At 41.1% G+C, this 25,494-nt stretch overlaps 1 protein-coding gene across 2 annotated transcripts in view; it reads left to right on the top strand.

Annotated features, from left to right (window-relative positions):
- EPHA4 (EPH receptor A4) overlaps nt 1–25,494 on the top strand; it is a 135,019-nt gene that overhangs the window by 51,798 nt on the left and 57,727 nt on the right. For both annotated transcript variants that reach the window (XM_079135132.1, XM_079135133.1), the window contains exons 4-5: nt 8,390–8,545; nt 24,610–24,948. In XM_079135132.1, coding sequence (XP_078991258.1) covers nt 8,390–8,545; nt 24,610–24,948 — 495 coding nt within the window. The remainder of the gene's footprint in view (nt 1–8,389; nt 8,546–24,609; nt 24,949–25,494) is intronic.

Genomic DNA, 25,494 nt, shown 5'->3' with positions numbered 1-25,494 from the left:
CTATTTTAGCTACTGGTTGGAACCAGCTTCCTGGCTTGATTCTTTCTTTGGGTGATACTCAGAAGTCCTATTATTTCAGATGGTTTTTCTACTCAGTTCCTTTTATGAGAGACAGCCTGGGTTTTATGCATAGGAAGGGTCCCCACAGAAGTCCAGAGGCACCTCTGCAGGGTAGCACCCCTTTAGATTGAGAGTAGGTTGGGTTCTGCTCTATCACGTGAAGGCAGCAGTTCCATAAGGTCTCAACCTCTCAGACTGAGATTCATGGTATGTGCTCACTAAATAGTCGCTCTTGTTATTACTGTTGTCATTATTATGTAAAAGCTTAATAAATGTTTGCTAAAATATAAATGACCCAGTGAATGAACAGTTGTACATGCCTAGCAATGGGTGACACTTTTACATAGTGATGCTAATCCACACAGTCCACATGGGAAAGAACAGCTGCTTCCTCTGTTCAGTGCTCTAGCCTATTACTTGTCACTAGAGGATCTGTAATGAGCCACTAGTCTCTATGTACCCCAAATATCAAAGGGGGAGGAAGACAATGGAGCCTCATCAAAAAGCCTGATGCTCTGTGAAATGTCAATCAAGTTCACTGTCAGTGGCTCTGGATTTGCATGCCACAGCTGGATGAATGTGCTGTTGCTGTAGGGTTGATAGTTTATGTGGTAGCACTTGCTTAAATCTTTCAAAAGTGTTACCAGATATTTTTAGTAATTTTTATATTTAAATTCAAGGCAGAGATCAGTTTATAAAAAATGATTGACTATTTTCTACATTTTGCTTATTAAGAAGTATTTGGGTGTCTTAATTTTTTAATTTATTTTTTGCATTGTGGTGATTTGTGATTTTTCAGCTTCCATTCATTTCCTTTGCTAATATAAACTTTGGCATAGTAGGCAAACAGATGTTTTCATCCTTTCCAGGATCCTCCATAATTATAGAGCCGTTCAATTAAGTTCTTCTCAATCTACTCAAATTTATCTCTTTGATAGATCAATAAGTTGAGAAAAATCAAATGAACATTTAATAATCTCAGAGTTTTCCAAAGAAAGTCGTAATCATTGTTGTATGAAATTTTAGAAAATCTTCACATTAATAAAAGGAAATTTTATATCCATGAAATCTGTATAGCTCTAGGGCTTGGAATGTTTCTCTGAATTTTTTTTCAAGGCAACATTGAGATCCGGGATCTGCATTCTCTATATAGCAGATTTTCAATATCTACATGGGAAAATTGGGAAAGGATTACAGTAGGAGTAAGGGATCCTCATTTAGTAAAATATGTGCATTTAAAAAAATCTTTTTGTGATTACAGGTTGCTGTTGCTGCCCTCTATTGTAAAATTGTCACCTTATCAAATTGAAATAATTTATCCATTCATTTCTAACAATGCTGTATTGCGATCTATTACAAATTTCTGATAACTTCCTCCTTGGAGAAAACTGCAGTGAACAGACCTAAGTCCAAGTTCAGAACAGCTCTTTGTTCACACCTGGGAGCAACCTCCAGGCATTAGAACAGCATGCTTCTTGTCTTTCAAAGGATGGGAGCCCTTCTCTCCTCTAGTCAGTCTCTTCCAGGTAAATGGGAAGTCTGTTGCGTTGGTAGGGGGCCCTGCTGAGAGAACCCCAGGTTTACTAGACAAAGATTAGAGTTAGAAGATTGGAGACAGTGATCTCCAGCCCCATCACCTCCACATGCATATGAAACAGAGTTGCTTTTAAGCCAAGTTTCTGACAATGGAATTAGGTCTTGAAAATGGGCTGAAAATTTGCTTCTCTTTGCTGTCTAGTTGACCCTCTCCTGTCCAAGCTCCCTCCCTCCAAATTCACCAAAGAGAAATAACTCCTCAACTAATTAGATGGTCAAGATGGGGAAATAAGAAATTATCTTTTGATTGTGTTCTTTTTTATTTGTGCTCAATGATGTTTATGGAGTTAATTTATATTTAGCAAGCTTTATGTGGATTTGCTTCTAGAGGATTTACTGCACCTTATGTGAAAACCACGTACATCTGACATTTTAGAATTACCCACCTATTTATGGGATTATGCTGCATTCTGTTCGTGAAAGAGCAAGGCAATTTTCAGCATAGTCTTCTTCTGTCATTTTCCCCCCTTGTCTGTTTTCCTGACAGCTAGCGCCAAGGTAAGAAGGGAAATAATGGAAGGAGATGGAGGGCAGAAAATAGATTCGGGCTTGATGGAGGAGAAGGTTTGCATCATGCAGCACTGATGGAGCGAAGGAACCATGAAAACCCAACCTAGTAGCTTAAGTGATTTTATATTTTAAAAGTTTGTTTGCATTGCTTAAATAAAAATACATTTTTACCTGATACTTATCTTACTTGTGACTACTGAATAAGATGCAGATGCTCTGAATCAGAAGTTAGTCCCAGGGTTTCTACCTTTTTGTTAATAGGGGGAAATAAAACAATAAGGGATAAGTTATTCTATCGCGTTCTAAAAATTGTATTTTGCTTTATTTATTTTAATTTTTTTCTGTCTCACTGAAAATCAAATCATTTTTAAAAAGATTAAATAGGTGGATTATCTTCACTTCTTGCAGCCAGTCACACTAGTCGTAACCAGTAGTAACAAGCGAGCTTGCAGTGCACAGCTAGCACACACCACACACCAGGCTTCGTTCTGGTGTGTAGTCTCCCGCATCATCACGTCAGCCCCGCAGGTGGGAATATGGAAGTACAGAAAAGGTAAATCATTTGTTCAAGTTCATACATCTAATAAATAGCAGAGCTAAGACCCAAATTCTGGTCTCTACTGCTCCAGGTCCAAGGCCAGGCCCTTCTCACTACATCCAGGCTGCCCTTGTATAAAGTACTTTGAGGTTTAAGAGCAAATCAGTGAATAGGATTTTTAGGTAGAATAACCTTTTTTTTTTTTTTTTTTTTGCCTTCGCTATTCTTCACTTAGCATTCCTGCTGTTGTTTATTAAACATCTCCATCCCAAATATCTTAACTGTTCTAAATGGATGTCTGGCATATTCCTTTATAAATTTGATTAAGGTAACCAAAATGGAACATTTCAATTTTATCTGATCCCTTGTATCTCCATCATCTCCCCAATGCCATTTCAAAATAATGTCCTGAGGATACTAAAGATTGACATCAAGTTAGAGACTTCAAAACAACTCAGTAAATCTTTTACAAATTACCCAAATGTTTATTAGAGAGAGCAAAACTTCCTGTGGATGGCATGAACTTGAATTTCTAGTTTTGCAACTGTCTTTTGGAAAATTGTTTCTCCAGAGTGCATACACACACACACACACACACACACACACACACACACGAAGGAAAAGCTCCCCAAATGATTAATTTATTTACTAAGTTTTTTTTTTTTTTAAACCATTATGTTGTGCCATGCTAAACTTATTGTCAAAGAAACAGGAGTGTGTCAAATCAAATAAACTTGGATTCATTGTGCCATTTAGTAGTTGTGGAATACAGTATCAGAAGACACCAGTGATAAGTTCACATTACTGATATCAAAGAACAATTTATTTGAGACAGTACTAATTTGGTAGATTTCTTTGGAAATATTTTATTTAATTTTCTGTTTATTTATACCAGGTCTTGCTGTATTGCTCAGGGTGGTCTTAAACTTCAGCATCCACCTTTCAAGTGCTGAGGCTATGACTTGGTACACTGGCATGAAGATGGAGACTTTGGATTCTGTAGTGTGACTTTTAGCATAAATGTGTATAAGCTTTGTGGGTTTTTTCCTTCTTTTATAGCAATCCACTTAGAAAACTATTTTACCCCAGGTTCTGTTCTACCACATTTGGGACATTACAGGATGTATTTGTGTTTGTTTGAAGAACAATTTAAGTTCTCTAAGGATGTTCTTTATTCTTTATATTTTAAAGCTGTCACATTTCTGACATTTCCTTTCCCAACACCAAGACTGACTATTTTTCTTCTGACAATCATTTGGCCCAGTAGCATTTGGATAATGGGGAAGCGGGGTACACTGGGTTAGGCTTATCTGGCATGAGCAACACTTGACAGTTTTACTTGGAGGTAGATCTGTTTACTGTCAGGCAGTGGTTCTCAAAGTGTGGTCCCTGGACCAGCAGGATTTTCATTGGCCTCTGAGTTTATGAGAAATGAAAATTCTCATGCCCCACCAGATAATCATAAACTTGGATTGGAGCCCAGTCTTTAGTAACTCCCCCAAGTTGTTGTGACACTGATAGCAGATCACAGTTAATAAAGTTTTGTCCACGCAGGCAGCAATGGGTTGGACTTGGGGGCCAAAAGAAGTTGAGACCAACTCATTTCCCCTTCCCATCATTGATATCCAAGTCACATTTTTGCTGAAGATCAATCCTAATCCTCAGTAACCACAGTACATAAAAACTTAGAAAAACATAAGCATGGAAGTTAAATAGATGCTTGACTTTACCACTTACTAGTGTGATCTTAAAGCCTACCTAAAACCCCCTGTTCCTTAATCTGCAAAATAGGACTAGTGTTAGTGCCACAAGCTCATGGGGTTATTTTGACAATTAAATGAAGCAGTGCATGTAAACAGTACTCAGTGTTTGCTTGATATTTGACACCACACTTGCTATTATTAGCTACTTTTTAAAGCTAGTTTATTTTAAAAATAAGCTATGAAGACAATCAGATACCATCTTTCTTTCTGTATTTCTTGGAAAGGAGAAACAAGACTGACCATCTACCTAGGACATTTGTAGAAAAGTAGTTATACCAGCTATGAAATTGGGCATTGCATCTCCATGCACTCTTATCTGTACCAGCAGATGTTATATTAGCTTGAAAAAACATTTTTGCCTCTAATCCAAAGTAATTGCAACTCTCTTCTACAAAGAGACTTTACTGAAGAATCTTAAAATTAACCTTGTTATGGTAGTTGGTGAGCTGATGAAAGAACAGATCCCTTCTTCTTCCTCCTCTTTACCCTCAGTCTTCTTCCTTCATGTTATGTCAGCAGAAAGCAGTGATTAAGACAAAGCTAAGGAATTGGGTGCAAGGTTTGCTTTGCTGATGCGAACTGGTCTGCCCACAACAGCAGTTGGAAGGCCAAGTAAGGAGCCTATTCTTAGGTACTCCTGCCCCTGCAGCCTCTCTGGAAAGAGGACAGGGGGAAGATGTTTCTTGAGGAAGCACTTTGGACTTGATTAAAAAGCCAGTAACATTAAAAAATGCAGTTCTCAACTAGAAGAGAATTATGGGAGCCCCTGAACATTTTAGATGCTAACCAGTGTTGAATAAACAAACACGGGATGAACTTCACACATTCTTGCACCCAATACTGGAAGATTGTGAACCACACAGCAGAGAAATGTCCAGAACCATCCGTTTGGTAGGTCATTTTGAATGTAAGCCGCCGAATGGTTGTGTGTGTGTGTGTAAAGCCACTGCTGTATTTTGAGAGCACCTATTGAAGAATCCTGAAATATTAATAACATGGTCTTAACGTAGTTGATGGTACAAAAATGTGTTGAGGGTATAAGAGCTGCCAAGAGTAGCACAATGACAATTTTGTATTTTCCACTTGTGCTTGTAAAACAGGAAAAGGGTAAAAAAAAAAAAATTAGAAATGTTAAAAAAAAATGCAGCTTTCAATTCTCCAAATTGGTATGAAGCTCTGTATTTCCCAAATGAATTCACGTTTCTTTATTCTTGGTAACATATTCGTATCAGCTTGGGGGGAAAAAGAAGAATAGATAAGCTTGCAAGTTCATTTTTTCCTTAAATTCACATAAGGTACTGAATTTTGGGACTTTAACAAATTGGAAGAAACATCTTCCAATCCGATGTTTGTGAACTTGGAGATTAATATTTTAGCTGTAATCGCCTTATAAGAACTACTTACAAGTAAGTTGAGGAAATAACAGTGCCCCCCACCCCCCATGAGATTTTTAGACGTACTGTTGTTTTCAGTGGGACATGGTGGCACACACCTGTAACCCCAGTGGCTCAGGAGACTGAGGCAGGAGGTTCAAAAGTTTGAGTCTAACCTAAGCGACTTAACCAGACCCTGTCTCAAAAAAACAAAGGGGTGTGGCTTCATGGTAAAGCACCCCTGGATTCAATCTCCATTACCCCCCACCAAAAAAATACCGTTTTTGTGTTACATTGACCTGCCATTGGTTCATTTTTGCTGTTATCCATCTTCTACTCCCACTATCTACTACTAGTTTTAGATTTTGATTCTTGATAAAATCAAAACCACAACAGAATCAGTCAGGAACAAGCAGATTTTTTTTGAAACACACACACACACACACACACACACACACACACACACACAAAATTTATGCCTTCTTGGCAGTTCCGACACAAGGTGCTTCCAGTACTCATTGGTACTGCGACCGACTGAGTGACAGGTGGGACCCAGGGAGTTTGGGCTCTTTGCGTTGATGTGGTGAGGCTTTTGACCCCCAGTGCTTCTTTCTACCAAAGACGGATTTCTGATTTTAATGGCAACCCTAGGGCCATCTTATGTTGATCCAACAGCCCCTGCAAGGTGAACCTTATCTAATTATGCGATGCGTGTAAACTTGAGACACATAAATCTCAGTCACCGGAGCAGTTTGTTTTTCTAAGATGCTTCGGTCCAGTGAAGGACGAAAGCAAATAAGGGAGAGATTGATCTCCGAACGCTTTTATTGTTGGTGCTCCACACGTCATAAAGTTTGGGCTCGTTAAAGGAAATTCCATAAACAACGTCAGTTAATAAGAGTGAAGTAACTGTGTGCCTTGCTGAGCTCCCACTGATCTCCCCTTCCGCTCGTGTTATGAGAATGTGAGGCAGAAAATGCCAGAGGACACGCAAGAAAGGAGCAAGCAGGCTTCCATGAAGGAACTGGCTGGCAAGGGATCGCGGCCACACTGCCACCAAGAATCGACAAGCTTTGCATATCTCTTAGATCTCCTGCCAAAAGATCTGCTGGTTGCTATCTTAGTTGGTCTCTTGGTGGTCAGGCTGGTGGAAAATGCCCCCTAGGTTCTTCTCCCAGCTGGTGTTTTGTCACCTGGGGACATGATAAATGCAGAGGACTGAGAGTGAATCATGCTGGGAAGATTGTGGGTATCTCACTTTTAAAAATAGACCGTTGATGTTACAGACTAATTTTATGTATTTATTTTGGTACTGGGGATCGAACCAGGGGGTTTTACCATTGAGCTGCATCTTCAGCCATTTCTATTTATTTATTTTGAGAGTTGCCAAGGCTGGCCTCGAACTTGGGATTCTCCTGCCTCAGCCTCTCAAGTTGCTAGAATTACAGGGATACACCATAACGCCTGGCTGGAATAACTTTATTTTTAATGGCCTTGCCTCTGTGAGTATAGTATTGATGATGTTTTAATTTCAGGTTGGGACAGATTTGGAAAGTGACTGTGGATAGCATAGAGGGGGGAAGCAGGGCCTTATTAATTATTTTTTTATTATGAGGTTTCACAGCATTATTGAATTTTTCCACATTAGTAAAAGTAGTCCTCAGTGTCAGCGTGGTGTTTATAAAAATGAAGTCATGGAAAACATCTCAGGTGCATAAAGAATTGTACGACTTATGTTCTCTGTACCAACCCCTTGGGAAAGAGGGTGCTGAAAAGGAGGGAGGAAGAAACAGGAGGGTTTCATTAACTTGAAAATAAACACAAAATATTTGCTGATCTTAAAAAAAAAATTCTACCATATTATATTCCAGAATCTCCAGTTAGTAGTTTTTATTACTTAACCCTGAAATTGTGACCCATGCCTCACAAACTTTTTTTATATTTGATTGCTTTTCTTGGTTGGGCAATTTGGTTCTCTCTGTAGCTGTAATTAGGAAATAATCACCCATCAATTTTTTGCTAACATTTAGACATACTTCCACCTGGTTCGTTAAAGACCATTCTCTCAGATCCCAGAGCATGTGGCTTTGGGGGCAGAACACTCGGGGTCAAACCTGGTTACTGACTCTTACCAGATACCTAGTCTCCCACCAGTAATTACTGCTCACAGCTGGAATTTCTAAGGTAAAGATCATAATAGTGTTTGTGGAAAGAGGGTGCTGTAAGAATTTAACAAGAGCGTGCAGATACAGGGTACCTGGCACACAGAAAGGCATTCAGCAAACGCACTATGCTTTTAGTGGGTACCACCAGTTTTAGGCAAATATCTTCTAGGGAGCCTCTTGCCACCTACCCAGAAATGTAAAGGACCCTTAAAGAGTGGCTCTAATCCATTAATGTCTGGGTGACTGCACCTCAAGCCATAGCTATCACCAGTAATTAGCACAAACAGCTCCCTTCCTCTGTGCCAAGGAAGTGGCTTCCCATTTTGCTTTGCTGTGTTCGCAGTGGTTTATATTTGTTCTCTTGTTTTTTCTCCTTCCCTGCAGCTTGCAAAATTGGATATTACAAGGCTCTCTCCACGGATGCCACCTGTGCCAAGTGTCCACCCCACAGCTACTCTGTCTGGGAGGGCGCCACCTCGTGCACCTGTGACCGAGGCTTCTTCCGGGCTGACAATGATGCCGCCTCTATGCCCTGCACCCGTGAGTTGTTTGCTTTGTCTCCTGTTCCTGTGATGCCAACAGCTTTCATTACCACCTAGCAGGGCACTGCCAGGTCTTCTCCCAGGATAGCCACGCAGGGGGCAAATTAGATCAAGCTTCCATCTTTTCTCAATCATAGCAGGGAAAATGCTTATAAAAAGAATCTTTTTCACTGTTTCTGGTTGCCTTCAAAAGGCGCAGCTGCCAGCAGACTGCTTTGTGGAACAGAGATGGAGTGTTCAGGGCTGTCTGACAGTGTAATTAGAGCTGAGGCTGGAATTTACAAATGGCTTTACCATTGCATAGAGGGCTGCGGAAAGCTTACAGCTGCGGGAGAAACAGGTAGAGGGCAGGGTTTGAGAATGTGGTTTCAGTGTGCGAAGAGACAGCTAGCTCAGTGTGTCTGAGGTCTTGGCTTGAGCTGCCATTACATCTCTTCCGTCTTTCCTCATAGTTTTGTGTTCATAACACTTAGACCTGGATCCTAATAAATGCTTGTTTAATGATAGTCACTTAATAAATGTTGAGCTAATGAATGGAGGGAGCTGGCAAGCTTGGTGTGAAGAGGGGTAGAGCAAGCTCTTCTCACACCTTTGGACAGTGTCTCCAGGTGTTGCTGCATGCACGCTCTGGGCTTCACAGATCCTGCAGTGGCTGTGACCTTGACCAGGACAGGAGTGAGGGGCCAGCATTTCACTTCCTGTGCTTGTTAATGAAGTCTGTTTCTGGGGATGTACCCCTCATGATTTATTTTTGTTTCCTGGCGCACTCCTTAGTAGCTGAGTGACTGGTTAGCCGCTGAGGTCTCTGTTCCGTCCTCTGTAGAATGGTGTTAATAACAGCTCAAGTTGAGTTTCCCTTTTCCAAAATGCTTGGGACCAGAAATGTTTTTGTAAGTAAGGGAATTGGAAAAATTTGCATACAGGTAATGAGATATCTTTGAGATGGAACCCATATCTAAACATGAAATGCGTTTATGTTTCATACACATCTTATATATGTAGCCTGGAGGATTTTGTACATTATTTTTCAGAGCATCAACATTTCAGCTGTCCCCCATCACACGTTAGGTGTGGAATTTTTCCCTTATGGTGTCATGTCTGTACTCAAAGTATCTGATTTGAGAGCATTTTGGATTTTTGCATTTTTTTAATATAAGGATGCGCAACCTCTGCATCCTTCATGCCTGTTGGTATTTCATAGCCTCATTTTGTTTGTGTTATGTAAAATGTGTGAAATGATGCTACTTGATTATTTTGATCTTTATTATCATTATTACTATTATTATTTTGTTCCTTAACAACTACAAATTCCATCTTGGCTGGCCCAGGACCAGCATCACAGAGAATAGACATTCCTTCTGGCTTTTGAGTGGTATGGGCTGCCATGAGGCCATTGCCTGGTGTGACCAGCTATAATCTTTGAAAGGAGCAGAGAGAGAGATTTTAGGTCTATCTCAAGTTTGTGCTGATATTGCCATAACCTCGGAGGTCTTTCATAATAAGAAACAATAGTAATAATAGTGATGATGAAGATAATTTAAAAATCATACACAGTTAATATAGTAGGCACTTTGAAAAACCCTTATCACCTGGTTCCATTGTAGTCAATCTATAAGGAAGGTGCTCCCTTTATTTTATAGACCGGTCACTTCCAGTTCAGAGATGATAAAAAGCATGCCCCAGACCACACCCCACCATGGTATCAGAGTCACATAACCTGCAGACTCACGGTTTCCGGTTCTGGGACGGCTTTCTTGCCCCATCTCCCAGGTCAAGCATAAACTTCCAGAGGTGGGGTTGGCCTTGGGTGTGACACAAGCAGATGAAGATTTCTTGGCCTCATTAACAGTTTTCCCCCTGTTCCTTCTGGATGGCTGCTTTTGTTTGCTCTGCTCAAGTTCTGACTTTTTCTTTCCCAATTGAAATATTTCTGTGATGTGTTCCGGTTTGTGTGATTCATTTAGTAATAAACTCCCTGCCTCTCGCCACACACAGTACCAACAACTCTCCTGTGGGAATTTAGGGTAGAACAGAGGGAAGCTGTCGGGGCTGCCATCCTGATCATAACAGGCCACCTACCCTTCATAGAGAAAGCTTCTCCAGGCTGAGTCTGATCGTGTTGCCAATGTCAGGAGCCTCACCTTGGACCACGTGGCCTGGCTTTCTCATGAGGATTTGTCCATCTCCTGATTCTGACCTGTTGTCCAGCACTGTAGGGGACCATGTGCCAATTACTGAATTCCTCCTGAACCCTGCTCCTTGGAAGCTCAGGGACCCTCCAAACATTGCCATATGCCTCTGATACTGGACTGCTGGCCATACGTGTAATAATGAGGGCATGCAGCCCTTGGAATTCTTTATTTCCATAGAAATGAACTGTTAGTTTTATCCTGATGATACAGATGAATAAAAAAAATTGGTCTCAGCATATGTATGAACCCAAAATTGAAAAATTAAAGTAATTTTTGTGTTTTTCTGAGATTGTTTTCAACAAAATAAAGGGAACAAGGCAGCAGGTTTTTGAGTCATGGATAAAAGGCCCATGAGAACAGGCCACAGGGGGTCCGGCTCTTGGAACTTCTGCTTCTTTGTGCTGCAAGGTCATGTGCATTGCCCTACAGGTGACTGCTTCCTGCCGACTTGGCACGCAGCCCCTCAGTGAAGAGGAAACCCAGTACAAATGGCAACACCAGTCTTGCCAGGCAGACAACCTTGGCTCTAACCACCAACCAAGTCGGTGACACTGGGAGGATGTTTGATCTCTCCAAGTCCTTACCCTACCTGTAAAGTGGATTCTCCCTCTCTGTGCCTGCAGTTGTGTTAAGAAGTAGCTAAGAACGTATTTGCAAAGGTCTGGCACATGGTGGGGCTCTAATAAATGTTCTCTTCCTCTTTCTTCCCTGAAAGGTCATTTCCTTCCCCTGACCACCTCCCCAGCAGGTCATCATTATGTCTTATCAGTGATTTTCCCCTGACTACACAATGAGATTATCTGATGGCTACATAGCACCCCAGGCTCACTGGGGTGGGACTCCGAGCATCAATACTTTCAAAAGGTTGTCATTAATTCCATTGTGCAGTCAAAGTTCAGACCACTTTTCTACAGACTTGACTTTTAAAGTCATTACTTTTTAAATTTGTAATATTAACTACGGAAGTCTCTTGAGACCTGCTTTGAGAAAGGTATAGTCGGGGGGGTGACCACTTTTTGCTCCTAGATATAACTATTACTAAGTTAGGCAGCAGAATTAGAATCCTGTTCTCAGCCTATGGCTCTCCCACTTGATCTCTCCCTTCCTGTTGAATATAGTGGACTGTCATTGCCCGATACAGTAGCTACTAGGCTATGTGGCTTTTTAAATTTGAAGTCATCATCACTAAATTTAAAATACATTTGCTCATTCATGCTTGTCACATTTCCAGGGCTCAGTGGTCACATGGGGTACTGACAACAGTAGTGGACGATGCCATCTCAGGAAGTTTCTGTCATTGCAGAAAGTGCCATTGGACATTTCAATAGAGAACACAGTGGGAGTTTCTCAAAGAACCTCTTGTTCTGGTGACCCCCAGAATAATCCTCCCCACCCCCAACCTTATGGGATTCTTTTGACAAGATGTGGGGATAGAAAGGAACATAAACATCAGGGATCCTTTCAAACTGATTCCAGCCCCTAATCAGTTCTTACCAGTTGGTTAAGCCAGGTGACAAACCCAATTCCCTCGTGCTGACAGCCATGATAATCAGGCGCCTTCTTTGTTCATTAGGCTGTCTTTAACCCCTGCATTCTCATGCAGCCCTGCATTTAGTGATCGCTCACTGTGACGGCACACTAATGAAGAAATAAAACACACTCTTTGAGACTCATTCTTCTAGCCAAAGAGAGCCTCTGCTCCACTGGCTTGTAAAATCAGGTTTTTGTTCACTTGGAGAACGATGAGACCAGGTGAATACAAGTAGCATCAGCTAATTTAGAGGGAGACGCCTAGAAGTTCACACCATCTGCCTTGCTGGAGGACTTATGAGAACTTAATAACCAGTAAACTTTATTTTGGGGAGGACTTTCCATGGGGCCTCTGGTTACACTAACAGAAATGACTGCTGGCAAGAGGTAGTGAGATCTGTCGATGGACATGTGATCTGAACCTTTATTTTCAGGTGATAACTGTTTAGGGAGTTTGAACAGTGCGTCTTAAACATCAGTGTGCATGAAAATCACTTAGGGATCAGTATAGGACAAGATCAGGAGGCCCGGGATTCTCCTGGGTGGGTGATGCTAAAGCTGCAGGAATATAAACAGTCACCCTTAGGTGGCAAGGATGGCAGGAGATGGGAGATTCCCCTCTTTCGCGCCTGTGACTTTCAGGCCTGTGCTGCTCAGTGGTGACTCTGGAAAGCTGTTTCAAGGATTCTGAACACTCTCCCTTTCTGGAAATTGAATTCTTAATTTGTCTCCTATATGAAGAAAATCTGACCCGGTTTGGGGGTCACACAACTAAATACAGTCTCTGTGCAATTTTCATCGACGTTGTTGTTGTTGTCCCTTTTCTTCCAGAGTCCTCCCTAGGTTACTTCCAGAGAGCACAAATGGAAATGCTCACCTCAGATGTGGGGCAAGAAGGGCAACAGGGCTTTTATTGCCGGTGGGACAGACCCTATTATTCCTACCCACACAAGGACACCCATTTATGCTGAAGAAGGAATGAATCATTCCCTTGCAGAAATTTTAATGTGATTCTTACTCAGGAAATTGATGTCCTCTAACCACAGTCCTCCTTGACCCCCTCCAGATCTCTTTCCCCATGCCTTCCCTTTGCCTTAGTCTGCAGCGGGTCTGCCAATCAGTGGTGTCGGGAGGGGTCCACCGCATGTCCCAGGAGGGACATTTTTGATTGCCATAGTCCTTTGATTCCTTGTCCAATGACTGTCTTGAGAAGGGTCTCCTTTGCCCCTGCTGGGAGGCAGGGCCAATATCGTATTTTTTTCCTATCATGTTTCAAAATGTGTTAGAAAATGCCTCATGAGGTCCGTAATTGGCTTTGTAAATCTAAGAAAAAGGCTAATTTGTTATCTCACCCCCTTGCCTGGCACGATTCCCCGAGTGGTTTTCCTTATTTTTCAATTGGAAATCCATCCTTGGGCCTTTGCTCTTTAGGTAACTTGTTTGGTGAAACTTATCAGGGCCTTGTGATCGCGAGCCCTCTCTCAACGAGAGATTGTGATTTCAGATTGCCAACTTGAAGGGCCTTCACAAATCTGTCTCTGAGTAAACGGCCTTGAATAATTCGTCAGCTGTGTCAAACAAAGAGTGATTGATTGATGCTTAGACGTGGCCTAAAATATTCCAAAATTGCAGCTTTTAAGACAATTTAGACTGGAAGCGCTTAGAGCTAATGAGGGCAAATTTACCAAGATCTCTGATGAAAAGTCCTGATTCGAGGGTGCTTTCTGCAGGTCTCGGTTATCAAGAAATTGGAACGGTTAAGCCCCAAACAACAAGCACCACTTACTTTGTCTACATTTGCCTTTTCTAATTGAATTTAGTGCGCCGCTGTATTTCCTCCAGAAAGTGTATTGTTTTAAAATTACCATTTCAGTTCTATTACTCAAAGCCCTTGCCTCTAATGCTTTCTGACAGTTATCAACATAATGAGCCATAATGAAATGATGAGCAATCTTCGTGGAAACCCAGTGTCGATCCCACTGGTGCTGTGTGACTGTGCTGTTAAAATTTGAATGCAAATTAAAATAACATCGTCCTTACTTGTTTCCAAGGTCAGGAGAAGAGAGAGTCTTCTTTTTCTTTCTTCTTCTTCTTCTTCTTTTTTTTTAAGTGCTTTAATTTGGGGAGTCTCACATCCATTTTCAAAACTGCTCTTGAAGGTGCCCCTAATGTTCAGTTCAATTCTCTACCCCAAAGATTTACATGCTTAACAGTCTGGCTTAGGGATTTGGGGAGTGATGTCTAGAGTGAGGCTTTGATGTATAAACCATAGGATAAAAGGCAGCCTTCAGTTTCAAGTAAACTACATTTTTATTCACCCAAAAGCATATTTCTTTTTGCTTTAGAGCTGCAAGCAGCTAATGATACAGTGGTGAGGAAATGCATCCGATGAAACTATTCGGTGAGGTTGCTGTTAGAACTCGTGCAGGACTAGTTAGTTGAAGAGGGAGAAAAAAAAATCAGAAATTCCCAAAATATTGTTAATGCATGTTTCAGAAGAGCCATTGATTGACCTCTGACCCTTTTATCATTCATGCTACCAGTCATTTCTGTGAACATGTTTGTATGAAATATCACATACAAGAGTTCTAGGGGAATTTCTTATTTCGTGTCTCATATCAAATTTGCAATGGGATGGCATCGTTTCCTACTGCATTCCATTTGTCAAGGGGCGAAAGCACAAACTGAGACACCAGCTCCGCATTGTCTGATTATGTGGTTGGTTTTGAGTTCAGAACATATGGTCTCCCTGCCTGTTAGTCAGTTGACAAGCAGCTAATGTGTCTGTCCCTGGATCGTACAAATGGATCAAAGCAACCAAAGACATTTTGACAATTCAGATGCAGCCTTCGACTGTTCCATTTCTAGGCCGCTTCCTTAGAGCTCAGTACTTCAAGGTCTGACCTTACCTAGTTAAGTAAACACATCCTCGTTTCTTCCTTTCAAACTGCCTCCAAATTCCTTTCTACTAATAGAAAAAAGTACCTCTGAAGAACCAGAGTGCACGATTCTTTTTTGAAGACAATTGAGGATACAGGAGGGAGACCACCAGGTGTGCAGAGTGGAAGGTACTAGGTGACTCCAGCCCCAAGCACTTGTCATTTGGTTGCTTGCAAAATTTAAAAGCATCATGATCTCTTGTAAAGATCGGGCACCATCTTATTGAATTCTTTCAAAAACAATGCTATTTTAGTCCCCGGTTTTCTACTTTGCATTTTATGGGGATAAACAGTAGACTGTGGATTCAGTTAGGAAAATGCACAGGTTTGAGGAACAGTAATGTATGCTCAAGTGAGTCTCAAATGATCTGCCAATGCCATTTAGCCAGGTTATTACGATTTTTCTACCACCATGAATAATTAAGGGTGGCCTGTCATCAGCCAAGCCCCTTCATTTCTGGATGGCATTTTTTGACACTATTCATGGAAGTCATACATTGGTTATTCACAGCATGCTTCTTTGAAATAGGGTCAATTATGCATTTTTCTAAGATCCCCTGGGGAGAGAACTGTGTATCTTCTTTGCTATCAGCATTTTGATTTTCCTCTTAGAGTTGACTCTTGCTCCACCTACTACCTAAAGCCTGGCAGAAGATGAACTGAGCGAAGAGTCCTGTCGTAGAGAGATAATTGCTCCTCTTCCCCCTCCTGCAATCATCTACCAGGGAAAAGGGAACGACCTTTAACAGAAATCTCCTTTGTGTCCCTTCTTTGTTGGGGTCGAATTGAACTTGGGGCCCTGGGCATGCCAGGCCAGTTCTCTACCACTGAGCTACATACCCAGCCCTTTTAAAAATTTATTTTGAGATGGGGTTCTTGCTAAGGTGCTGAGGCTGACCTCACACTTGTAGTCCTTCTGCCTCAGCCTCCCAAGTAGCTGGAATTCAATAGTGTACTTCCATGCTCAGGTAGCGGACACACTTAACTCTTGCTTGGAAGGTCAGCCAAGAAGACGGCCCAACTAAAATGAAAGCATAAATCAGATAGTAATACTGGCTAGCCATCTTCAGGAATGGGAGGGAAACGAAGAGACATTTACCTGTGGGTGAATTGAGAAAATGAGAAACTTTCCACTTTGTTCCAAAAAAGAATTCTGAGTTAAGCTTCACTATTTTCTTTAAACTGTGTCTATCCCTAAGAAGGGGCAGAGGTATTGTTCAGCCTGGAAGTCAGGGTTTCTGATCAAAGCTTTGCACATATCGGCTGGGTTCATTTGGGTGAGTTGCTTAACTCTTCTTTATTTTTGGTCATCAAATTGTTATGGGTAATAAATACTTTTCTGTGTGATTTTATTAGAGGGATTGAATTAAAGATAAGCTATGAAACAGTGCTGTGTGAGAAATGTAAATCAGTGGACAGGCTAGCTAAATTCCAGACGAAATGCCCAGTCCTACTTTTCTTGGTCTTTCATCCTGTAGTTTCTGCATGTAGAACTGAGGATTTGTAAAGTGCTTCAGCCATGAACTAATTGTCTTAATATAAAGACACTGAACTCCTAAATAACCTAAGAAGGAAAGGACAGAAGATTCCTGGAGAGATTGGGAAAACAGACAATGGTCAAATCTCGACAAGAACTTGACCTCTGTAGGAAACCATGAATTTTCCTAACAGCAACCAGTGACGGAAGCAGCCAGATGGCTTCGGTTGTTAATAACGGACAGCTCTGCTTTGGCTTTATTCATTGTTAAAACACATAAACTGCCGTGATAAAAGGTTGTGCACTGTTCATATATCTCAGACGAGGTGTCCCTGAACAGCAGTCTTTATGTAAACTAACCCTCGGCAGCATGGGCTGGAAGAAAGCAATTAGTGGTAGCTGCATATACAACTGTCAGAGCAGAAGGAGGGGCTTTATTTCAGGGTCAAAACTTACACACCCCAACTGTTTACTCTGCCTTATGGCCTGTCTTTGGGCTGGAGAGAGATTAACAACAAAAGCTTATTTGAAGGGTTGAAGGGCTTATGGCTAAGACACTGAAGTATTATTGAGAGTCTAAAAGTTGTACATGGTTAATGAAGACTTATGAAATGCAACTTGAGACCCACGTTGCCTCTTCCTCAGAAGATATGCCTTGCTCTGGTTGCCTTGGCATTTTAGTGGGTTGACAGTCATACTTAAAGAAATTGATCTTTTAAGAGTTATGTTCCTGCCCGGGCTCTTGGGTATTCCTTGCTACTTCCAGAATTAATTTCATGGCTCAGGCATTGAATTTTAAAATGGTGATTAAAAATCAGTTAAGTATTAAAAATCCGTAATAGCTCTGGAAACTGCTCTGGCAGATGAACCCGGCTCCTTTGGTTTTGCTATCAGCTATCTCCTTGCCTTGGTTGTGGACCTGAATTTTTTTTAGCATGTAGTTGGGTTGCCTTTCCTTTTCTTTTTCCCCCTTTATTCTTACGTTGTTCTGCTCACTTTCTGTGACATACATAAGCACTACAGCAGTGATACTTCTGATGAGTGAGCTGGATTGGACTAAAATTCCTTTATTCGTTCAGCAGACCCTCACTGAGCATCTATGGCAGGCATAGTTCTAAGGGCTGGGAGTATTCTCGTAATTCAGAAAAGAGAAGATTCCTGTTCACCTGGATCTTATGGTGTCATGGGACTCTATAAATAAAAACCAAGTGAGTAAGATGATTTAAGATGTTCACAAGAAGAGATTATGTACTCAGGTGCACTGGGGCAGAGGAGGGAGAATCTCAGTTTTTGGTGTTTTTTTTTGACAGTCAGCAATGATGAGGTGAGACCCAGGCACACTGGCTCAGCTAATCCAAGAGCCAGGGTGAAGGTACCAGGCAGAGCTACGCGTCCATAGTACCTGAGCTGCATGTTTAAAGCTTTGCTAACAATGTCCGTGTTCAGCTTGTTTTTACCCCTCAGTGTTGGTGTCTATTAGCATTTTAATTCCTGTTGTTATAAGAGATCGAGTTTTCAGGTTTATATGGTTGATTTCACCAGATGTCCATCTATAGATTAAAACATTTCCTGCTAATCCACTTCTAAATGGAATCATCATAGCAGGTTTACTTTTTTATTTATTTATTTTTTTGCTGAATTTCAGTTGTTTCCTATAAGAATGAGTGAGTTTTTTGGTGCCCAGGTGCTGGGTGCCGTTATCCTGACCTAGGCGTCTCATGGAATGACTTGTTCCAACCTTGTAGCTCACACTGGAGACATTATGACTCTGGGTTCAGTGTTAGCAGACGGCTTTTGAATCACCTTATTAAGGCTCATATAGATTTTATGTGGATGTGTAAATATTGAGTTGTCCTAATGGGACTGTTTTAATCCTGACATAAGTCAAGCAAGTGTATTTTCCAAACTACTCAGGAACTAAATTTTAGTCCAGGCCATGGGAGGAAAGAATTAAGATGTGTGGAATTACTGGAATTTTCTTTTATGCTTGGAATGTTACCATTCTTAAATGTCCCATTGACTGAATTTCTTTAGATAGTATGTGGTTTATTTCCAGAAGATTGTCTTTCCCAGAGGAGAGCCTGTGTTTGGTTAAGGAAGATTAAGATCCCCTTTGTGGTAGCATGTATGATATGATATTATAGCCCTTTGCATCTGCTATAATTTGGCTACAGTTTCTTTAGAGCTTCGTACTGTCAAAGTCCTGTCAACTGAACGGAGGTTGACATTCCCCTAGAAAATAATAATTAGCCATCGTAACACCTTTCACCAGCACCTGCTGTGTGATGCAGAAAAGCATTTTGCACCAGTGAAGAAAATGGATGCTCGTTTAATTTATCCAGGGCAAGAAATGCCCTGCCCCCCCCAAAAAAGAGGGGGGCTGGGGAGGTAGCTCAGTTGGTAAAGTGCTTGCCTTACAAGTACAGGGCCCTGGGTTCGATCCCCAGCACAGCAAAAAAAAAAAAAAATGCCCTGCCCATCTCTGTCAAAGCAATGAGAAACTCAAGAAAACAGGCACTAATATTTCACATGCTTTACTTCTTCCTTAGTCAATGAAATTAAACTTGAGTTTCAGAAACCAGGATTGTTACCTGGGCTCCCCAGGTGTATTAATCATGACTTTCTGGGCTGAGCTCCCTATGTAGGTTTGAGGTGTGCTTAATGTGCATAGAATTATACAAAACTATGAGGGTACCAGAGAGCACCTTCCTGGGAAGGAGGTGCATGCGCTCATCAATTCTCTGTAACCATAGTTGGCAAACGATGGCCTGAAGGCCAATTTCTGCCTCTTTTTGCAAAGTTTTCTTGGGCCATAGCCATGCCCATTTACTTAGGTATTGTCTGCGTCTGCTCGGAGGTACGATGGCAGAGGTGGGTACTTGCTGCCAAGGCCATATGGCCCATAAAACCTAAAATCCTTAGTATCTGGCCAGGTAGTAAAATTTCTTCACAAATTTCTCCACGGAAAAAAGTATGCGGAACCCTGCTGTATTCATAAATTAAAGATTATTGCTTTTGACTCCTGTTTCTCATAGTACAGGTATTACCTGTGCCACTAAAGAGAAATCATATTAAAAATGCGAAGGACATTCTAAACATGAAAACTTTAGAACAGTTCAGCATGCCAGCCCCATTCTTGCAGAATGCAGAGATAGCAAGTCCTGAACTTATATATGAATACAGGGAATTTACAAATACAATCCAAAATGTACAGGAAGAGCACTTTTTCCCTTCCATAAACTTCAGCATTTGATTAATTTATATTTAGAATGCCTCAATTTGGGTGAGAAAATAAAATTAAAGAGAAAAACCACTACAGTTTTACATAAAGGCTAATAGAGAACATGCCAGTCTTCCTTTGGAAATGTTAGAATTAATTTTCTGCAGAGAGAACGTTTTCCCTAGCTTCATGCCTAAATAAACTATCACCTGAAATCAAAGTGGAATGCAAAAAATTATAATAGCCAATCGCAATTAGAGAGAACTGTAATTGACTGACCCACATTCTCAACTCCTAGCTGTGGTGAATTGTTGCACCATTGCTGAAAACAGGACTGAGCAGTGTGATTCCCTCACATCCAGTACACACGTAATCCATATTTAGTTTCTTACAGTCTCTTCCTTTTTCCTTGAGATTCCATCCCCCTTCTTTCAGTTATCTGGGAAACTATCAGGAAAGTATCAAAGTGAACCAGATTCTTTTCTGTTTCTCTTCTAGAGCAGGTGATAAACATTAGACACTCAAATATATTTTAGAAAGATGAATGACTCCAAGATGCCTCCCACCAAAATAATCACTAATACTTAATATGCAGCCTTCCCAACATTTTCCAAAGTAATTTTAAACTACAGAAAAAGAGGAACTTGCATTAAACTAGTTAGGTGGAGATAGACCTTTACAGGCTCAATGCTAATGAACCTTATGTGAAAAGCGGAAACCTGCATTAATTCACACACTTCCTAATACCCTAGGCGTATGGCTATAAGATGCATTAAAGGACTTTGTTCGTTTTCGTCCATTCATTCACTCTTTCATGGATTCATCAAACATTCATCAAGCTTTCTCTGAACGCCTCACTTCTCTAGAGGAGCACATAGATTGGTGTGGAACCCGATGCGGAAAGTGTTAGCAAGAAGCCATTAGATGTCACAAATGAAGTAGGAAGTAAGGAACCAGATGAGAGCAATACCCTAAACAGGATTTGCTGTCAGACTTAAATTCAGACTAGTGATGGGTAGTTTTGAAAAGCATAAGACCTTGCTCCTCAGATGGACCCTTGAGCTACCTGATGTCAGTGTGTGCTCAGAAAGTAAGAGGAAGATATGGAGACTAGACACTCAGAACAAGTAGTACAGTTATTTCCCTTTGTTTAAATCTCATACAGTCTTCCCTCTGTACTGTTGTGGGATTGGGTCCATGACCCTAGCAGATACCACATCCAAGGAGGCTCAAGTTGCCTCTATAAAATGATGTAGCATGTACATATAACCTACGCCCATCATCCCGTGCGCTTTGTTTTTATAGATTTTTTTTTATTGGTGCATTATAATTATGCATAACAGTTGGATTAATAATGCCATATTAGTACATGCACATGACTAATCTCATCCCCAGTCCCTTCCCTTCTCCTCCTCCTCCTACATATTTTAATCATGTGTGGTTACCTATGAGATGTCGTACAATGTAAGTGCTATGTAAATAGACCATATTATTTAGAGAATAATAAGACACCAGGTTTGTACAGATTCAGTCAGTACAGGAGCACATTTAAAAAAAATATTCGTGATGAGCTGGTTGAATCCATAGAGGTGGAACGTGTGGGCATGGAGGGACCCTCTGTGGTTGTAACTGGAGACTTTCTTGCAGGTGAGCATCTTTCTGATGAGAAAAGCAATCACCATGTCAGAAATTTGATTCCTTCTAAATATCTAGATACGATACTTACATGAATGAAAGAGAAAATAATTTGAGAACCAAAGTTTTTCCTTCTAGATACCTTGTATTTATTGAAAGACAGAGCTCAGTTTTCTTGGAATGCCCGATTTCTCTTGATTTTATTCACTGCAGGTAATTGTTTTAAGGTGCTATTGTTAAGTATAAGTGGACCCAGATAGACTTTTGTCTGTTTTTGAGTCTATGTCTTGATCTCTTTATCTTGGGAAGATAATATTTTCTTTTCCGGGGGAAAGGTGGCCCCTCACTAGAAATGAGAAGTCGGTTTCTTACATATCTGTCATCTTTTAATCTGAAAAAGTTAAAAAAAAAAAAAAAGAAAAGAAAAGAAACCATAATTCTACAAACACAACACATCCTATTATGATTTTAATTTGTGCAGCATGATCTTTGCAGGTCTTTTCCCTGGTCTTTTCAGGGCAAGATTATAATCATAGAGCATGGGCTTTTCTGTATTTCATTTTCTTCTCTATCCTAGGACTTTGTCATAGTCCAGTTTCTAGGCTGCTACTGTGTTCCCATGTAACCATCACTTTCTATAAGAGCAAACAGAAAACATATGCCGTCCACTTTCTAAACCATTCATGGTGGCAACCTTGAACTTGAACTTTCCAGGTTCTCCAGTCTCTCCTGGAGCATGTGCCCCCAGGCCCTCTCCAAGAGTCATCCCTGAGAAACTGCCGCTCCAGGCCAGCGCTTGTTTTCCCGTTTTGCAATCCTCCAGCATCTTTGTGCCTTATTTTCCACGTGGCAGTGTTATATCTCCGAGTCCTGTGACCATTTAGTTTTCTGCTCCATTTCTTCCCTGTTTAGACACTGCCGTGCCCCGGCCTACATACTAATTACTGACTTTTTGCTTCTGCAGCTCTTGATTCATTGTGTCACATTTTCCCATGTGAAAGTGGACCAGGAACCTTGGCAAGGAGGTTAATGGCTTTCAGAGTCACTCTTATTTAACCCTGAAAGTCACAGCAGAATAAGATCCAGGGGCTGACCCATTTTATAAACCAAGCCGTAGCCAGCTTCGGCCGCTGACTCGGGGTGCTCCGCCGTGGCAGCAAGCGTGACGGAATTTGAGAAGGATTAAAGAGGTGTGCTCTTTTCTCCTGCCTTTACTCTTCAAACTTTAGACAAATCATCTGGTTATATTCTTGTTACATCTTTAATGGGGAATACATGGTGGAGCAGAAATAACCCAGAGGAGGAGACCCTTCTTTTGGATGTTCATCAAATTCTCTTTAGGAATCAGCCTGCATGAGCTTTTGCCATGATCAGATCCACTTCTCGGATTTCAGTTCCCTCATCTTTAAAATCAGGGTATTTGACCAAAGGATCTTCAGCATTCTACCTGGCTTACAGAGACTGTGATGTTGAATAACTTACTTCGTTTATTCGGGAACCATTTCTTCACCCCTTGTTGTGCTCTAGCCACCAAATGCTAAAGATCAAACTACAGTTTTGAAAACTAACCAAGAAATAAATGCTGTATTTTATTTCCGAGGACTTATTTGAGGTAGGCCTCTACGTAGCACACATTTTGCAATACTTTGTTAAATTTTTTTTAACGTTTTTTTGCAGGATGAAGAGTCAGTCTTAATGCTAAGAGAGGTTGTTGGTAATTGGTCCAAGGAGGGTTGGGAAAGCTTTTTTATTTGATTAAAATAGAGTCTTCAATTAAGCTGTATGAAGAGAGAAGGAGAGTGAGTTTCCTATATGAAACGTTATCACTGAAATCCATTAGTCCTGTTATCACTGCAGGCTAATAAAACTTGACTATGACTTCTGCTCACAGGTTGCCTCTCCATTTCTCTCTCTATGGCTACTTTGGAGCCTCCTGTCTCACTGTGGTTTGCATGGAGGCCTCCAGTTGACTTCCTTCTCCTGAGGAACATGTGAAGTCTCCCTGGTAGCCTTTGTTCCAAAGACATTAGTCATCACAGAGATACAATGATCAAGACACCTCAAATGTTCATTGATGCTTCTTTTGGCTCTTCACTTGGAAGACCAAAATGAGAAAGAGCTTCCAACTGTTAAAAGGAGTAAATATTTTTCAATAGAATGTGACAGGTTTTTTTTTTTCTTTTTTTAATACCTATGAAACTGGGTTAGACCAAGAAAATTCCCTCTTCCCTCTCCCAGTCTGCTTCTTTTTGACAGCAATTTAGACCACAATTTATTGGCACATAAAATCTTTTATGATTATTTTTAAATCAACTATGATGTTGTCAGCCATTGGTTGTGCTGTTTCGTAATGACCATTACCATCATGAGTAGTTCAAACACTGGAAATGAGCGGGCTGAAAAACCGGTGTGGTGCAGGGTCCTGAGCAGCTGAAGAGCAGGAGGAGGAGGCGTCTGGACCCTGAACAGTCTCCATCTACCTCTGAGCTCTCTCAACAGCTGTATCTTAAATCTCTGCAACTGTGTTAAACCAGTTTCTACTAATTACCCACAAACAGCTTCACCCTCAACTGCCACTCCGAATGGCCGAGGTGTATCTACACAAATCTATTCGTTTGATTTGCTAATGATGATATACTGTACTAGGAATCATAATGTCCTCAAAAGAGGCTTTAACTATTAATTTACCAAGCCTCACAGCAGCCCTGGGACCTGGAATCACAGTTGTATACCCATTTTTCAGAAGATAACTTGGAGACTAGATAGATGATGTTGTTTCTCTGTCAATCGAGAGAATGGCTGGGCGTGGAGCCCATTTGCTGTAGAGTTGCTTCACGTCCCTAAGTGGCAGCTGATACTGTGTCTGTTTGCACAGGAATGAGAACAACATATCCAGCCTTCTATTATATTGTTCTTTTAAAAGATCCTTGTGCTGGCTTTATTTGCCTTCCACTTTCTTTGCCAAATGGGCCCATCACACTTGCTAGAACTGCAGAGAATAATCCAAACTGAGAGATTCCAAAAGGGTATTTCAGTTCTTGGTGCAACGGTTTGTTTTTCTTCCTGCAGGCCCACCGTCTGCTCCGCTCAACTTGATTTCAAATGTCAACGAGACATCCGTGAACTTGGAATGGAGCAGTCCTCAGAACACAGGCGGTCGTCAGGACATCTCCTACAATGTCGTCTGTAAGAAGTGTGGAGCTGGTGACCCTAGCAAGTGCCGACCCTGTGGGAGTGGGGTCCACTACACCCCGCAGCAGAATGGCCTGAAGACCACTAAAGTCTCTATCACTGACCTCCTGGCACATACCAATTACACGTTTGAAATCTGGGCAGTGAATGGCGTGTCCAAGTACAACCCCAGCCCAGATCAGTCAGTGTCCGTCACCGTGACAACCAACCAAGCAGGTAGGCATAAGATCCTTGTTTTTGTCTAATCCAAATGTATACAATGAAAAGGATGATGGTGATAACCATAAACCATGTTAAAGTTCTGCAATTGAAGTGGAACCCATTAAAAACCTGGAAGCTATGTTGCAATGCAAAAGATACATAGAGGGACATTGACTCATTCAGCAAACACTGTTTTTGGGAAACAGCTGTATAGCATGTTCCTGTACCAGGTGGTGGAGATAAAATGAAGAATAAGACAGTGTCTGATTGAAAGATAATGACCACTGTAGGTTCCAAGGCCCTACTGTTGGACTTCAGAAAGTTCCAGGTAGCAGTATGTTGGAGCAGATATTGATTATGTATGATAATAACATTAATTTTACCAATAACAATGCTGCATTGGTATTTGCTGCATTGCCCAACAAAAGCACTAACTGGTAGAGCTTTGATCTTATTCTTTAATGTGAAATGTTAAGAATAATCTACATGGACCGATATTTGAATCACCATGTAAATCTTGGTGTGGTTCATTAAATTTGCCTTTAGACACAGAGGAGTTTT

This window comes from Sciurus vulgaris, assembly GCF_902686455.1.
Source record: "Sciurus vulgaris genome assembly, chromosome: 3".
Classification (NCBI taxonomy): Eukaryota; Metazoa; Chordata; class Mammalia; order Rodentia; family Sciuridae; genus Sciurus; species Sciurus vulgaris.
The sequence above is the reverse complement of the archived record's forward strand: the minus strand, read 5'-3'. Positions and strand labels throughout refer to the sequence as shown.